Source organism: Acomys minous (assembly GCF_964271855.1).
Source record: "Acomys minous genome assembly, chromosome: 4".
Lineage (NCBI taxonomy): Eukaryota > Metazoa > Chordata > Mammalia > Rodentia > Muridae > Acomys > Acomys minous.
In genome coordinates, this window is record NC_140486.1 from 87,658,571 (window position 1) to 87,676,877 (window position 18,307).

Here is an 18,307-nt window from a genome sequence, read left to right on the forward strand (position 1 = left end):
TTCGGCTCCCAGCACCCGGCATGGTGGATGGCTCGTACCCACTTCTACAGTCCGTCTTCAGGGCGAGCTGATGCATTCAGTGCTGCATACAGATAAACAAATGCACATAATCACAGAACAGCTAAATCTGAAAGAAATAGTGGACTTAAGTTTTGTCCAAGATAGAGCAACTATACACAGATTTGTTCTTTTTCTTTAAACAGGAACTGGGGGAAAGTAGATAAGACAGCACTTTTAAAGACGTTGGATAACAAGTGGTAGCGTAGCTTGACCTCCAGATAAAATCAGTTCTGTAAATGCCACAGATTGCCAAGAAGGTGAAGGAAAATGAATATGAGAGAGAAGCAGAATATCTTTAGAGGCAGACAGTCAGTGAACTTCCTGGAGATGAAAAAATACAGTGTCTGGAATGACATTGCAGAAGCAAGGATTGTAGCTTCGGCCTGGACCATAGAAATATCCAAACTGTACCACAGAGAAGAGAGGTTTTAAAAAGCAAACCAGTAGGCATATAAGGCCAGGTTAAATAGTATTTAGTGTATGTGTGTGTGTGTGTGTGTAATATACATACAATATATAATATACACACATATATGCATGTATTGTGTATATGTATCTCTACATTTGCAGTCTTTTGAAAAGCTAAAGTAGATTTGAAACAATCATAGTCAAAATGTTTTCATGGTTACAGAAGATACATCTAGTTACCTATTGCTAACAAATTATTCCAGAATTTACTGTCTTAAGAAAGCATATTTACTTAGAGTCTCAGTTGGATGTCCTCACATCTATCCCAATCTCCTGGTAAGTGAAGACTTTTGTGGGACGTGCCTTTTGGGCTAGTGCGTATACACCATGTGAGTCTTTCTGCTTCTGGGTTAACTCACTCAGTATGACCGTCTCTAGTCCCATCCATTTGTCCACAAATTTCGGGAATTCCTTGTTTTTAATAGCTGAGTAGTATTCCATAGTGTAAACATACCACAGTTTCTTTATCCATTCTTCAACTGAGGGACATTTAGGCTGTTTCCAGGTTCTGGCTATTATGAATAAGGTTGTTATGAACATGGTTGAGCATATCTTGTTGTGTGGTGGAGCATTTTCTGGGTATATTCCAAGGACATCCTACTGAGACTCTAGGTAAGAGAAATATAGGAGATGGGGAAATAGAAGGACCCAGAGGGTCCTAGAAACCTACAAGAAGAACATCGTGATGGGTGGATCAGGGCCCAGGGGTTCTGCTCAAACTATTGCACTAACCAAGGACAATACATGTAGTAAACATCGAACCCCTACTCGGATCTACCCAATGGATAGGACATTCTCCAGTTATGTGGAGAGCGGGGACTGACTTTGACATGAACTCTGGTGCTCCATATTTGATGACCTCCCCTTGGTGGGGAGGCCTGGTGGCACGCAAAGAAAGAATAAGCAGGCTACCAAGATGAGACTTGATAGCCTATGACCATATAGTGGGGGAGGAGGTCCCCCTTGATCATAGACCTAGCGGAGGGGAATAGGGTGAAAACGGGAGGGAGGGAGGAATGGGAGGATACAAGTGATGGGTTAACAATTGAGTTGTAATCTAAATAAATTAATAAATTAAAATTAAAAATTAAAAAAATAGTTTTTCATAATAAAAAACAACAAAAAAGAAAGCATATTTATTCTCTTATCTGTGTCTCTCATGGCTGATCATGGATTATTAACATGGGGGCTTTAGTTTCCTTGTCAGCCTGGCTGCCCACACTTCTGGGCTGTATTGGCCTTTCCATGGGGCAGCTTACAAGGCTTTTCTCATTAGAATGAACAAGTAAGAAGAGCCAGAGAAAGTGTGTTGACAGGACAGAAGTGTGTTGACCAGTCTCAGAAGTGACAATTCATTAGTTTTACCATGTTGTTTTGTGTGTGTGTGTGTTTGTGTGTGTGTGTGTGTATAAGAGGGGGAGGGAGGGAGGGAGAGAGAGAAAGACTGACTGTGTGTGTGTGTGTGTGTGTGTGTGTGTGTGTGTGTGTGTGTGTGTTGCATGCACGCATGTGGAGACCAGAAACCCTTGGCTGTTGTTCCTCAGGCCCTGTTCACCTTATTTTGTGACGATTAGGCTGTGTGGCTGCTCCACGTCCACAGTGCTAGAACCACAGGCGTCGGCATGCTGGCCCTTAGGCTGGGGCTGAGGTTGCACTCAGGCCCTCATGCTTGTGCAGCATTTCATGGACTGAGCTGGTGCTCCAGCCTCAGGCTGCATATTAAACAAGCTGGGGCTCTGCAGAGACGAGGCACTGGCTGGGAGCACTGGCTGGGAGCACTGCTGCTCTTCCAGAGGACTGGGTTTGATTCCCAGCAGCCACATGGCAGCTCAGAACTGCCATTCCATGGAGATCTGCTGCCCTCTCCTGGCCCCTGGTTACTTCATCATGCATGTGCTGCACAGATATAAATGTAGCCAAAATACCTGTACACATAAATAAAAATAAAGGTTATAAAACTTCAATAGAAACAAGTTTGTAGGTTTAGCCAAATGCAGGGAGTGGGTTTTGCATAAAGACTCAAGTACCATGAGTCAGAAATCACTGGGAACTTATTTGTAAGTTGTCCGCCACAAACACTAGAAATTAGGAGTGTCAAGAAATAAACCCACATAGAAGAAACAAAGAAAAACATTAGTAATAATGGTCTTTCGTTAAGATGCACTGCTTGTTTCTTGATTATTGCTAAGAGACACATCTGACAAGGCACTTTGCAGCACGGGTCAGCATGGAAATGCAGAGTAAACACAACATGAAGACATCTAACCACCACCCGGAACCAGCGCTTGGAAAGAAGAGCTAAGAGCATCTAGCGTTTGAGTCCAGCCGCAGCTCTGTTCAAGTGCTAGGCCAGCCTGGGCTACACAAGACGGGGAGCCTGACTGGTTTCCTCGTGGTTTCCTCGTTGTAGCCGTTTGGGAGAAGAGTTGGTGGGTTTCTAAACAAGGGAGACAGATGCCTGCCGCCTGTTCCCACACCAGGTGTCTTTTGCCTGGTGACTGAGTTAGCTAGTTCCGGCCTATCTTTCTGACGAAAGAGGCTTTATTGTTTTTTCATGAGAAGACACTGAATATTTGTGTGTGGATTTCAAATGTTGTGGTAATGAAAACATTGCAACACAAAAGACCTGTACTTTATGGAAGTGAAATCTAGGTTTGCATGAGGAATCCTGAGACGCAAGCGCATGAGGGAAGACTTTGGAGTCGTGGATTGTTACGCTGTTACACACAGCAGTGGGGATGGCTGCGGGTGGTGCCAGGGCACCAGATGAGTTATAATTTGCCTGAATTATACCTTAAATAGTATGGAAAAATGATTTGTAGGTCATTAGACCAGGTGTCCACATTGTGTAGAAACCCCGCAGGTTAACTAACCATGTTCGTAGGAACAATATTGGCCATCTGCAGCTTTGGGAAGCCAACTTAGTCACTCCTGTTTCTGGGAGTGAAAACTGGTAATTTTAAACAGCGTTTCTTGAGGAAAGTAAAAAAAAAAAGTTAATGCTAAAAACAGGTTCTCCTGCACTGCTGTAACCAGAGTCCGCCCATCCTCCCCGCTCTCTTCTTATGGACATTTTATCAAAGTTTTTGAGGGTAGGTATAACGTTAGGAACCTATGATAAAAGGTAGGTCTATTGCCAAGTGATTTAAAACAATAAAAGTCACAGAAGAACTTAGCGCTGGCCTGGTTGTCTTAGCACTTTGTTACTGTGGATTATTAAATTGGTAATATAATGCAACGTAGGTTTTAAAGATGATGATGTGTCGTGGACTTCACCTGTAGGACTCAGTCCCCACTCACTGATAGGCAGAGCCCAGAAAAGGAGACATGGCCTGGTGTTTTTTTAGCCTATCTTCTTTCTTAGTTGCCTCATAATGTGTCTCAGAACAGAAGTATGTTTAAATATGAGCATTTGCTTTTACACAGTATGGTGCCTTAGTATGAGTTCAAGTGAATAGCTGTTGTTTGCTCTGCAGTTGGGTTTCTTATAGACCGTTTAAGGGTAAGTTTAACTAAATGTAACTTTGTTTTTTGTTTTTTGTTTTTGGCTTGTTTGCCATTTACACTAGATTTAGAACCTTTTTCTAGAAAAGGATATTTGATTGTGTTGAACTGGCTATTAGAAAACATATGAATATAAATTTCAGTGTCAGAAAGTTGCCGTGTATGGATGCCTGCTTTTTTGGCTCTGTCTTTCTAGGAATGTTTTTCTCATTTACCCCCTCTTTTGTTCCCCCTCCCCCCAGTTGTGGCAATTTATGATTATACAAAAGACAAGGAAGATGAGCTGTCCTTTCAGGAAGGAGCCATTATCTATGTCATCAAGAAGAATGACGACGGCTGGTACGAGGGCGTCATGAACGGGGTGACCGGGCTCTTCCCTGGCAACTACGTCGAGTCCATCATGCATTACTCGGAGTGAAAGCCAGCGCAGCGCTGCTGCTGCCCTCAGGAGGTCAGCTCTTCCCGGGCCAGCTAGAGGCCTGGGACTCCCAGTGAAGTGAGTGACGCATACAAATGATAAAGTTTTCTTTTATGACTGTCTTGGTTTATCCCCTAGTATTAAAAACAAAATTAGCCAAGTCTGAACACATGGATCTTCTTGCTGTCGTTTGTATTATGCTGTCTGGGTTGAAAATGTGGCAATTTCTCAATCTGTGACAGGCTCAACAATATGAACATTAGCTAAAATAAATCAGACCAAGACTGACTAGAGAAAAAAATCTGGGATCTTTCTCAGGAATACTGTCCACCCTTGGATTTCTCTTCCTGCAGACTCTGTGACATTGGATGTCCATTGCCTCTGCTTTGGGGCTAACCTCACGGCCTGGTGGACACTTTGCCCCTTACTTTCTTTCACTATATGGAGAGGAAGGAACCAGTGTTTGAAAACTATATTTAACTACTTCTTGATTGTTTCAAAAGGCTGTTTTTCTTCTTTAACACTGTACATCCTGTGCTCTCTTAGCACTGGAGTGCGCTAGGTGAGCCGACCCTCAACTCCCTTGCGTCCTGTCCTGTTTGTAGAGCATAAGGGTGACAAAATGTGAAAGTCTCCAAGCATTCCCAGGGTTGTTAACAATCAGTTTAATATTTAATGCACTGTTGCATGAGACTGCATTGCTGATGGCAGCCAGTGAAGCCGATGTGAAATGTGGTGGGTACTTCATGTACTGCAGTGGGTGTGTGAAGCTGGGCACGGCAGGTCCTGAGGCTGCGAAGGGCGCCTCCAGCCTTAGGCGCGGTTTCAGAGAGTAGAGCCTAGGAAGAAAGACTGTTACTGTTCTCTTGCTATTTAAAAACATTCCCCCTCCTTTTTAGAAGGGACTATTTGTCAAGTCTCTTGACAGTCACTGGACTGGGAATGGAAGGCTGCTGCTGCGCTCTTTTTGGACCATTACCAATGGCAGTGTTAGCTAATGCTGAGTTGTGTTTACTCTCCCAGCTACAAAACAGTCAATGTCTTGATTTGATGTGATCAGACTCCAAAGCAGTGCTCCTGTAAGAATCTGAACCTTGTGCTTCAGAGTCAAGTGTGCTGGGAAAGATTAACAGGACAAAATACCTACCCAGTCACACTGATGAAAATCAGTATAATTTTGAAATGATTGGCATCTCCTTCATCTACAGTTGATTTAAATTCAGTGGAGTTTGTGTCTGGTGGTTTTAATAATTACTTTGGTAATTAGTATAAGACATGTTTGAAAAAAATTAGAGGAGGTGTTGCTGCCCAGGAGGTGAGTACCACGATGGTGGGCCAGTTTGTATTTAGGCCCAAAGCTCCACTGTGGATTCTTACCAGCCCAGTGTGTTGGCCAGAATGAGACCGGGTAGGTAACTTCACCCAAAGGATGAAAAGGAAGAGGAAATGAAGATGTCGTAATTCAGATGCAGGCCTTGCACATGCTGGCTAGTGATGTTAGAAGAATCTGGTTGAAAACTGAACAAGTGTTGTGGATGTAAAGAGGAAGAGGCTGTACAGGCAGAGGCTAACATTCCATTACAGCTATGGTATCTGAGCCTGAGGCTTCACTGTGTAACTCAGACCCAACCAGTGTCCTCCTCAAGACCTTTTGCTTTAAGGTTGCAGGGCTGGTGTTCCTCCTGCTCTGGCCTGCCAAACACACAGGAGCCATAGGAACAGGCTTTAGTGTTACTTTTTAAACACCACATTGCACACCAGCTGTTACACTTAGATTTTCTGAGTGCTTTGGATTCAACTTTAACTTGCTTCTAGTACACTTCCCACTTGATGCTTTTGTTAGGTCATCTTGACTGTCTTCAGGATCCGTTCCGGAATGTTCTGTAGCTCAATTATAGGCCCAGCAAGACTATATGAACATGTTTAGCTTTGCTTACTTTGGTACATGGAAAGTTTTGTAGAACAAGCTTAGTGGATTAGTAAGACATTTGGAAAACCAGCAAATAACTAGCGTGGATAGTCACAGAAACAGCTGGTGATTGGTACCAGGGACACACCTTACCTTCTAGACTCTTGCTGAATTGGGGTTTGCAGAAAACTCTTGTGAGGTCCTTTGTGCTCAAGACTTACACTGTGGAAATCCATTGGACAGCCGACAGCCCCACCCCCACCCCACTGGATTACTGAACACTGATGTGATTTTAAAAACTAAAAAACTCACTATCTGTTGGCTTCCCTGCCCCCATACTATACATTTTTGCAATTTTGAATTTTGAATTGTCTTGGAAGGATATTCTGTAACAGTGAGCCAGGCCTACAGTAATTGGAGACTTTTAATGTATGTAATATTTTGTAGATTGCATGCTGTTAATACTGAGGTTATTTCCTGTTTTATTGTAAATTTTCCCATTTATTTGCCCAAAAACTAAAATATGGTGGATGCTAGTAATTTTAAATGAATGTTGAAACTTTGCTGACCAGTAAGCAGCCACTTTACTGAGGTATTCTTAGGGCGCTGGTCTCTCCTGAAATGTCTGAATCTGTGTGCAGTTCCTTTACCCTTAAAAACAAAAGAAAAGCCGGACATTTGTCTTTTTTTTTTTTTTGCTATTAATATTTGAAGGGCCATGGATCTGAATGAAAATACAGTCTCATGTTTGACCTTATAGCCAAGGCAAATTAGAAACAAAAATAGTGCCAATATTTTGAAATCTAGATCCAAGATTTCAGCCTGCTGTGTTTGGAATAAATATGAAATTTTAAAGATCTCTTCTGCAGTATTTTCCTTTTTGCCACTTGCTTCTGTTTTCCTGCAAGGTACTTGCTGCCTCACCTTGGGGTTGGTACAGGCCAGCTGATATTGCTGTTGTTAGGTCACTGGGTGACGTGCTCACCTCCTCCTTTCCTTAATACTGCTGTTTATTGCCGGGCTAGAGACTGGTTTATGCATCGTTACAAATGATGTCTACCACATAGTTGGGTTCATTAACAGTTTTATGTTGATTCAAGATAACTTTTGTGTGTAACATCAGGATGATAGCTTTTATCTTTCAATTTTCATTTTAAGGTTTCCTTTCTGCAGTACAGCTTGTTTTACCTTTGTCTCCTTTTCTTCTTATGGAGAGAACATGGTGTGTCCTGAAGGCCGCCTTTACTCCTGAAAAGGGCTTTGGTGGAAGAAATGGTAGGTTGACTGCCAAATCTTTGAAAGGAATGGGAGCTGTTAACTTCTGAGTAGTTTGGCCCGGAAGTCCTGAAGGTGACATTCCCTAACACTGTTTACTTGCAATCAGTTTTTGAACTAATAAGCTTTAAAAATATTTTTCCCAGTCTCACTTTAACAATGGTGTTAGGTGCTTTGTTTCAGGTAAACATTGCTCAGCCCTCTCTCCACCGTACCAACTGTCACAACTAAATGTGCTGTTTTTCCTTAGAGTTCTGCCTGTTTTCAGAATTATACTTGAAAAAAAAAATGCCATGTTTTGATAATCACCCAAGTATTCAGATTGCTTAAAGGAGTTTAAGTGCAACCTGAGTAGAAATAATCCTCATTTACCCCTTCTAAAACTTCACTCATACACAGCTGTGTGCAGCAAGAATGCATTGTGTTTAGTTCTACATTGGCAGAGGCAGAGCAGAACACAACACAGTACACAGCCTTACTTACGAGAGCCTTACAGAGTCACTAATGGAGGCACTGAGCTTATTACCTAAGTTTACTTCTCGCTCTGTTTTATTGACATTCTCTATTTAAAAAAAAAATCAGCAAACAAATGGCAGGGCCTAGCCATGTAAATGATCCTTGCTAAATGTTAATTTTTTTTGTAAAAAAATTATTTTCACATTAAACTGGAGTCTCTTTTGCAAGTTCAGAATTCTATGGATAAGCAATTTTTAATCATACTTCGTGTCCATGTACCTTTTTTTAATTAACAAAATGGTTTACAACAAGAATGTAAACAATTTATCATCTGGCCAGTTATACTTTATAGCTCTGAGTTGGTGGTACTGAGTAAAAACCATTCAGGCAACTTGAGTGGGCACCTGTTGCCAGTCACCTTCCTTGTGTGCGCCATTAAGCACCTCAGATGAGGGACACTCACTTAATTTTTAAATTGTATTTGGAATAATTATTGCTGTGTACTAAGAACTTGACCCAAATAAAAATTACACAAAGTATATTCCAGTGTCTTGTAGAATTATTTATGTATTCACTACTTCTAAGGTAGTCCTAAGCATTGATGGTACTATTTAATTACTTAGGATTTTAAATAGTGTTGAATATCTAACAAGTTTGATCTCTAAAATATTTTGTTGTAAAGATAGCTGCTCATTTTAATTATGAGGTGCTTTTTCCAGACATAACTAAATTTTGTTAAGTGTAAATTTTCTCATCATTGGAATGAGGTTGTTTAAAAACAAACAAAAGTGTGCGTTGATTCCACAGAAGCCGATGATGACATTTTCTAGTGATTTGCCAGATGTGCAGTTTATCTCCAGGGTGAGTACGACGTCCGTTCTTGCTGCCTTAGGGAGTCTACAGTCCTCAGTGTCTTCGTCGCGTCCATGACATGTAATGTGGGATGCTGGAGTACTCATTTAACACATTTACAAATAGATCCATTTCTTGAAAACCTCTCTTTAAAAGGGGTCTTTTAGACGTGACAGTATTTTTATCTCTGAAGGTAATTGGAACCCAGGCTTCTGTTGTTAGGGTTTGTACAGAACCACACATTGACATGTTCTGAGGATTCATTTCACTGTTGTCATTCTGTATGTTGTATACTTTCTCCAAGGCCTGAGTCAAAGAGTTTCAACAGTTACTGACAGATGACAAATTCTTTTTTTAGTTTTATAGCTTGGTGGTAAATGGTAAGGTGACTTGTAACCTGTAATTAAATGTATCCACTTGATGCGGCTGTCTCAATTCTTAATTGTATGTTTAATTGTGTGTGTGGCTTTTTTTTTTTTTGGCACTAGTCTACATAGTTGTACTTTAAGATAAAAAAGATCAGGGGCTAAAGAGATGGCCCAAAAGAGCAGTTACTGTTTTTATTATGGGTGATTCCCAGCACCCATATACTGATTTACAACACTCTGTAGCTGTAGCTCTAGTCCATATACTCATGAAGGTGCAAAAACAAAACAAAAAAACAACAAATTTTGGGGAGGTAGGGGTAGGTTTCAAGACAAGGTTTTTCTGTGTAGCCCCTGGCTATACTAAAACAGAGAGAGATCCACCTGCCTCCCAAGTGTGTACCACCACTGCCCAGCTAATACGAACATATTTCTAATCTACCAAAAAAAAAAAGCTATTACTATTCCTAATGTGGTTTTTTCCTTTTAATTATTATTTTGAGTTGTACATATGCAGACTGAACTAAGGTTGTCAGGCTTGTTGGCAAACGACTTTACTTGCCCCTTATCCCTTCCTAATTAGTAATATTTAAATATCTTCAGTCTGTTGGTATAAAGAGCAAGACACAAACAACTCTAACTTTAGAGCTGTCCTGACACAACAAGCTTTAAAACCAGGTTCTTTAAAGAAGTTACTTTTATTTATGCGTATGTACGCCACATGTGGAGGCCTGAAGAGACGCGGGAGCCTTTGGAGCTGGAGTTCGAGGCAGTTCTGAGGTGCCTGACAAGGATGCTGTGAACTGAGCTCTGGTCCTCGGGAAGAGCAGCAAGCATTCTTAAAAGTTGTCATCCCTCTAGCCCTGCAAAACCAGGCTTTTAATAGTGCTCATCCAAACACTCGAAATCCTTGTGTTTAAATGGAGTCTGTGTAATTTTCTTTTTATTAAGGATTGGGATAGATGACATAGATGACATAAAACAAATTTACTCTGGCTATATGACCACTGTCCTAAGCCATTACAATAGTTTATGACAAGTGGCAAGTGTAACTCAGAAAATAACTTAATCCAGCAGTAGAACAAAACCATCAGTAGTACTGAATGAATATATCTCTCTCATATATATATATATATATTTGTGTGTATATATATAGCTTTGCACAATCAGGGAGCAAGGCACATAATGAAATGAGTACATTTATGCAGAAGAAAATAATAGCAACAAGGCTGAAAGAAAACCACAACTTCCTGTTTATCAAGCTGTGCATGATCCTCTGAATAACATCTTCTTTCAGGTCCGTCTTTGTTATCTTCATGCGTTACAAAAGTATATTTCTACATTATATCTGTTTATGACAAAGTTCCACAGCCAGAAGTCAGAGTGAGCCTTCGCTCCATTTACAGCCCCAGTTAATGTGCAATTTTCTTTGAAAACAGTAAACAATTTTTACAACACGTAGCACAAGCTAATCATGTTTTACCTTATGCAGCTCTGGAAGAGTTTACTAGTGGCTGATAGTAAAACTAAGCAACGTCATCTGGAACATTCCAGCTAATGCTAATTTCCTAGGAGGGGGGCTATTTACAAACACAGGGAAAACTAGGAGGTTGGATTTTGGGAAATGGCAGCTTTTTGGTATTAAGTTGTAATAAACTTAATGAGTGGATAGTTTCTTACACTGTATCCTCTACACACTGCAGCCGTGTCTTTAGTGTCTTCCTTCCGGGAAGTTGACGCTTTAACATCGTGTGCTCATGAACACGCTCCCCGTTGGCCGGATCTCGAGGGCTCGGTGTGGAAACAGCCAGGTTCCATGTAGGTGGATGAAAACTCTTGTAAAAGTTATTATTCTCCTCCATTTCTGCCCAAACTTCAAAAGTACTTACCTCGCTTCTCTCTGTTAGCACCTCAGAGTTTCCGTGGTGGTTCTGTTTTAATGCGAGTCTTTAAAGAGTACAAGGCACTGGGGTTACCGCAGGCAGCCTTCTGAAGTAGCTTGTCCCTCACAGCAAGCCCAACAGAGCCCCCACCCCTGTACACACCGTACACACGGAGTACATCGATTCATTCAGCAGTTCTTCATCTCCTAAGGGCAGTGAGCACTTGTAATTTTTGAGGCTAGAGTTTTAAAGGTGTAACATGTTTTCACTGGATTTTAAAAGGATCATCTTAAAAAAATGGTGGGATATTCAGTTTTCTTCTTGCACTTCCCTTTGTGTAAACTTTGAAAGAGGTTACATATTACAGTGTAAAGTGGAAAATTTTAAAAAAAAAATTGAAGTTTCAAAAAGGGATTAAAAAAAAAAAAAGAAAGCCATCCTCTTCACATGTAACAAAAATTACACCTATTTTAACGAAAGTTATCACACAACCATACAGGGCCATTGGTTTAATGAGTCTGGGATACAGCTAGTTCTGAAAATGTTTGAATGAGTTTTTTACTTGCTTAAACACTGCCTTGTGTTTATAACATAAAATTACATAACATAAATTGGCTTTATTTGAATAGCAAATAAAATGTTCTGTTAGAAGTCTGAAACCCGGGTTCCTGGCAATTGTTACCCTGTTAGAATTACTATAATGACTTCGCCAGTGTAACTTTTTAGACAAACTGGGCAGTATAACATCAAAGTAACAGAGAGGGAATGCAAAACACTTCTCAGCCCTTTGCAAGATATGCCATCAGTGGGTAGGAGCACCTTGATTTTGGAGGTCTTAAAAAAATACAAACCCACTGTCATCTTTATTACTTTTAGTGAAAACAGGTCTTTTTGGTAATCATTTAGATCCAGCCGGCTTTCTCACGTTAAAAGTTTAGACAAGGAAAAAAGATCTAGCTACATAGTTAAGTGAATGCCTGACAAAACTAATTTTCTCCCCTTCAAATGAGAATCATAGTGACTAAAAAGAGAAAGTATTTAAATTTTTTGGGAGTAAAAGCCAAGCTGGTGAGATGAATGCAGAATAGTGTTTGTACTAACACCTGTGAGCCAGAGTTAGGTTATTTTATTAACTGAGTCGAGTCTATTGCCCTTCAGAGTTGGTTTCAAACCATAAGCACTAAGGAACTCTAAGTCACCAATCTGAACAGCACCTGTCTGTCCTGCCATCAGGAGGGGAAGGTACTTGACCTTGTTAACTATTCCGTGACTGGGAAGCCTTTCCCTGGCCCCAAAAGCCATGTAAGCTGGAGCTGCCAAGCAGAGGGCAGTGATAAAAGGCACAGCACTTTTCCATGAACACTGCAGAGGAAAACTCCATCTCAGCCAGGCATGATGTGCGCCTTTGATCTCCCAGCACTCAGAGGCAGAGGCAGGTGGATCTCTGTGTCTCAAAAAACCAAAAAAAACCCCAAAAATCCCTACATCTTAACAGAACTTCCAAATACACTAAGCAGTTTTTAAAAAATGTCTCTGCCCCCCCCCCCCATAGCTATTATCTTTGGAGAAATACAGAGCTGCGTGCTGTCACATGACTGGCATTAGAAATGGCTAGTTACCATCCCTTCATTTTAGCTTTACTAGTTTTCAAAGGTATCTGCTCTCCCATGGCTCAGGATGACCTAAGGATTCCCATGAAATCCACACTAAAAAAAAAAAAACCAAATGAAGGCTGTTGATTTAGGGCTCAATTTAGACTGGAGGATTGTCTACCTGGTTTAATTTAAAAAGCAAAAGCAGAACAGTGCAGGCATGTTAAAGGTCACTTCAAAAGAACAGCAAGCACAAACACTTGGCGAACAATTTGAAAGGTTAAAAACATTTCCTTAAGTTGGGTTTTTAAAAATTCACCCCACATGACTGCACTGAACAGTGGCTGCAGCTGTGACATGAGGTGCCACTTACACATCTTTAAGATGCAACTCCTTCTTGGAGAGTGTGCGAGCAAAACATGGCACAGAGTGCGAAGACTGTATTCTCCAGCTGTTTACTGTCTTGACCTAGGTTCATTGGAGTTACTTTCTCCTTGAACAGGACCAAAAGCTTTCTGCATTTGGCGCTGGTTATCTTCAGAAGGGCACAGACTCTCTTTACAAGATGTGTTCATTTGAAACCCGTGGGGTTGCTAGTTTTTATTCTCTTAAAAGTAGCTCTAAGATTGCATTTTACTTCCATCAACTATCACTAAGCTGATAAGCACACACTTCTCATACACAACAAAAGCACACAGAAGAACAGTGTGGCACATAGTGTCACCAGAGCAGTGCTTCCAAGTTTTGCCCAACTGTCCATGCATATGCCAATGCCACTTACTGTAACTGGACCGTGACACTGCTCCATCAGAACACCTGGTCACCTGTAAAGGCTCTATACTCAAGCTGTAGACAGCAACGATCTTAGCAGCTCCAGTAGCTACGGATGAAATTAGGAAAACTTGTTTTGTTCATGATAATTCCACCCCAAACGGATTCTTTGCACTGCAACCTGAGGAATGACACCTCACAGGGCCAGTTCTGTTTTTAACTTTTCTCTCTTAGAGAACAGTCTGTGGAGACAGCATTGCAGAAGGTGACTTTGTGTTTATAATGACGTACCACATCGGGCACAAGGTGTAGGTTTCATATTCAGACTATTTGTGGATTCGGATGTCTATGCTAATGCACACACTAATCGAAGGTAACTGGTAGTACATTATAGTGTGTACTATAGTGTGCAAGAATCATGAAGCCAAGTTGATGAAGCTTCGCAAGGTAGAACTGAAAGTAGCCAAGCTCACAGCATTCAATATTCCTTGTGTTATAGCTTACCTGTGAAGCCGTCTCACAGGTGGCTGGGTCAGCACTACTGGCAGCTAGAACAGCCACTATTTTAGTATGTACAACACAGTGTCTTGAGGAGTTCCCTTTCCTGCACTGTTTATGTTCTGTATAATGAAGGTTTTCCTGGCTTAAAGGGCCCCTTTAAATGTGGTATTTAAGTGTCAGTCAAGCAGTTCTAAATTCAGCCAACTGGGAAAAAGAAAAAGGCCTACAGACAGGTATACCAGACATCCTGACGCTATTCTCTGAGAAACTGCCCATCTGTCTCTTCTATTACACATGCACAGATAGGTGGCACATGGACAGTCATGAAACACCTTCTAGTTTTTGGTCCAATCCATATGACAGACAAATTGTAAGTGACAACATATCCCCTCCTGTCTCCTTCCTGTCAAAATATACAGAACCTCATACTCTGATTCGGAGGCAAAAGGAATAAATAGAATCCGTTCTCTCTCTATATATATACACATTCACAGATGTTTACATATGTATATACACACAATCTGTATAGCTGTGTGTAAATGCATGTACACACACGCGGCACATATACACACAAACCACACACACACACAGCTGGACACTACCTGAATAACACATCAGGAGGCTCTGAACACCTGGATTCACAGATGATCAGATGGACTGATTGTAGAACTGACTATAGACAGCATGAAAATAAGTCTTGTAGCTACCAGTCCCTTGAAAGCTTAGTGTTCTGGTCTCTCTTAGGGGGAGCAGGTGGGGGTCCTCTTCGCAGTGTTGCATAGCCTGAAATATGACTACCTCCAAAGCCAGTCTTTTGCTGGTCAGACAGCAGTTCTGGTGGTGGTGGGGGTAGTGCCATGTCGTCCATGGTGGCTGTGGGTTCTGCTCTGGACATGCGTGAGGAAGAGAGGGAGCCATGCCGTGTGATAGACTTGCGCTGCAGTGTCCTGTTGAGATCAGCGAGGAATCCAGGCTGGACGCTAAGGCTGGATTTGGGGGAGGTGGGCACTTGTGGCACAACTGTGGTCACCGTTGGCTGCTCAGAGATGTCAGCTTGAGTGAGGCGGGTGCTGTCATTGCGTTTGGGCCGGGTGGGTGGAGGGGCCTTCTTTACTGAGGCTTTAGACCATAGCTGTGGCTGAGGATTAACAACTGCCACTTTGGGGGAGGTGTTCCCAGAGAATACGGCTGGAATCTCGATGGGGGGCGGAGGAAGCTCTATTTCAGGTGGAGGGGGCGGAAAGTCAGAATCTGACGGAGGAGATGGGAATTCCACTACGGAGTCCTTTCCACGCCCACTCAGAGCAGCAGGTTTTGTTGGCACACCCCCTTGCTGGTGGATTCCTGGAAGGTTGACTCCAGAAAGGTGTAGCTTCCCAGGCTTGGGGGGTGCTGCAGGAGGTGGGGTCTCCTTGCCGGGAGACCCTGATTCCGCTGGTGGTGCAAACTTGCTCACTAGACTGTCTACCGAAGGTCGCTTGGGCTCAGGGTGCTCTGCACAACTGCCGGACTTAATGCTGGAGTTGCGTTGCGGGGTTGGGGGTGGCTTCTTCCCCCCAGGGCTGGACATCTTACTCGGCTTTTTGCCTGGAGATCCACCTTTGTCAGGGACAGGTGAAGCCACAGGTGGCGCTGGGGGTGGGGTTGGGGGAGGTGGCGGGGGAAATGCCAGGCTGCTTTCAGGAGGAGGAGGAGGGAAATCTGGAGAAGGGACAGGGATTGAGCTGGGCTGCCATTTGGGTTTTGCTTTAACTGCGGGAGGGGACTGTGGGGTGACACTCGCTGAGAGGGGCTTTAGGGGCTGAGAGTCCATAGGAGGAGGAGTGGGAGAGGGTGGAAACTGACTGGCTATCTGCTTCACAACTGAGGGCAGAGGGGACATCGGAGAGGGGGGTGGCTTCACCCCAAAGCTCTGCTGCTTGGGTAGTGTTGGTGGGGGACATGGGGCAGGCTGGACAGGTGGAGAGGGTGGAATGTGAGAACCTGGGAAAGCTGGCTGTTTCTTTGTGGGGGGCACTGGAGGTGCAGGGGTAGGTGGTACAGTTTGTGCTACTATAGGTGGCACCGTCTTGGTGCTGGCTGAAGGAGGAATGGTACCCAGAGGTTTAGGGGGTGCTTGAGGAGGGACAGCTGCAGGGATAGGAGGAGCTGGAGGGGGTGTGGGAGGGGCTGCCTGAGGAACACGCTGAACCTGATGGATCTTCAGGGGAGGAGGTTGGGGGCTGAACTGTGGCAGCGATGGGGCACATGGCACTGGCTTTAACTGGGCCATGGCAGAACCAGGGGTTGGAGGTGGTGGAGGAGGAGGGGGTGGAGGAATAACTCCATTGGGGGGCACCACAATTGGAGCCTTGAGGGACTGGGAAGCCAAAGGCAGAGGCTGCGTCACTGGTGGTGGTGGAGACTTAAACAGGGGTCCTGAATGCTGGGCTGCATTCTGCAGCCTGGTGATTGTGCTGTACTTGACAAACATAGTGGCTGCTGAGCCTGCAGAAGGTGCAGCCTGGCTGGGGAGAGGAGGAGGGGGTGGGGGTGGGGGAGGCGGGGGAGGCGGGGGTGGGGGTGGGGGAGGAGGCAAAGGGGGTGAGGGTTGTGAGGCAGTATAGGGGGTGATGATCTTAGTTTGAGGGGACAGAGGGGGCATAAGTGAAGTGTAGGACCGATTCATAGATTCCATTCTGGCCTAAAAGGAGTATAAAAAGGGAAGGGGAGGGAGAGAAAACACAACAAAGCAGTTACAAAGGTAAGTTTTGACTCCATCAAACTAAAGAGCAAGGGATTTAGGACATGCGTGAAGAGGATGCAGCAGTTGGTAAAAGCAGTTGATAAAGGCGGACATTGTCAGGAAGGTTAGACTCTGATTTCCTGGGCGAGAAGGACACAGAACACTTGTTCACCCGTTTATCAATGATCTTTTAACAGCTACACTGCCTAACAGTCCAAGAATGAGTTCCTGCTGCAAAGCCATTTGGGTGGTGACAGGGTGTACAATTTCTGACCTTAGACATTACTTTTACAAACTCTGCTCTAGGCCCTCCTGGGCCCAAGAGTTCACCTTCAGCCCATGAGCACATCCACACAGAGCAGATGCCACCTTAGCGTCAGGATGCTGGTAGAGTGAGGAAGGCTTTTTTATTTTAGTAAGCCGACAGTAAGAGTATGCGAATGCTCAGCAGGCATGCAGTCACACAGGAATGAATGAGCTCAGCACACACACTCGTGTCTGTGTGAAACCCTTGCATCCGGCATGCACAGAGGTCCAGCAGTGCAGGTAAGGGGAACATTCTTTACATTTGCTTGACTGGAAAATACATGAGGAAATGGTTTGCAGATATTACAGCAAAAGATAAAACATCACATAGGAAAAGCGAGAAGAAAGAGGTGACTCTGTAGGGCTGAAGGAGACCTATCTACCAGGCAGCAGGAGCCGGGGTTGGCTGGGAAGCTGGGCTCCACACTGCTGCAGTGACTAACCTAGTTGCTCGCTGCCTGAACCAGCCATGCATACATTTGTGGCTCAAGGGCTTCTGAAATAAGGAAAGAAAGGACTTTTGATTTAATAACTTTGGCATTACCTCTTAGGCTCTTCAACCAACTGAAGAAATGAGGTAACCCATTGGTTTTCAGTTACAAATGATACCAAGTTGGCATTGAGGATACTTGTGTTAGTGAACTACAGTGTTTATTCATACAGCTGGATTCTAACACCTACACGATGTTCACGTTTCTAAAAATTATGTTAAAATAAAAGCATTAGTTTGTAAGATTTGGTTATAGGAATCACCCAGGTTAATGTGTTTTCAGAGAACAGCCCCTGACCTTAACTTGACCCTGTCCTGGCTGCTTCAGGGATGCAGACCTTAGCTGTGCGGCCCTTCTCATGTGGCACCTGAGACTGAGGTAACAGAAGAAACACAGAAGGATCATGACTCAAACAAACTGGCATTATTGCATGGTAGGGTTAATTCTTTTTCTGAAACAACAGACTTTGCTTCTTAATCACAGAACATTTGGGTCTTTGTTTTCCTTGAATTTACATGTGGCAAATAGGTAGCTTTATAATTTAAAATGCACATTAATAATCTATAAGGTAAAGGTTTGTTTTTTGTTTTTTGGGTTTTTTTTTTTTTTTTTTTTTTGGAGAGGACAGTGGTGGGAAATCTAAGGTGGGGTCTTGTGCGTGGCAGACAAGTGCTCTACCACTGGGCTGTATCATCAGCCAAGGCAGAGGTTTTTCCACAGTCACTTAAAAT

The 18,307-nt window shown here is 43.1% G+C and overlaps 2 protein-coding genes across 40 annotated transcripts in view; one reads left to right on the forward strand and one right to left on the reverse strand.

Annotated features, from left to right (window-relative positions):
* Nucleotides 1-8,629, forward strand: part of ABI2 (abl interactor 2) — a 76,633-nt gene extending 68,004 nt beyond the window's left edge. For 30 of the 37 annotated variants that reach the window (XM_084779794.1, XM_084779819.1, XM_084779818.1 and 27 more), the window contains one exon: nt 4,275-4,605. In XM_084779794.1, the coding sequence (XP_084635920.1) occupies nt 4,275-4,450 (176 nt within the window). In that variant the 3' untranslated portion in view covers nt 4,451-4,605. Of the gene's footprint in view, nt 1-4,274 lie in introns of all 37 variants that reach the window. The other 7 variants (XM_084779808.1, XM_084779807.1, XM_084779810.1 and 4 more) reach the window with 1 other exon arrangement.
* RAPH1 (Ras association (RalGDS/AF-6) and pleckstrin homology domains 1) overlaps nt 7,037-18,307 on the reverse strand; it is a 76,611-nt gene continuing 65,340 nt past the window's right edge. For all 3 annotated transcript variants that reach the window (XM_084779780.1, XM_084779782.1, XM_084779781.1), the window contains one exon: nt 7,037-16,737. In XM_084779780.1, coding sequence (XP_084635906.1) covers nt 14,758-16,737 — 1,980 coding nt within the window. In that variant the 3' untranslated portion in view covers nt 7,037-14,757. The remainder of the gene's footprint in view (nt 16,738-18,307) is intronic.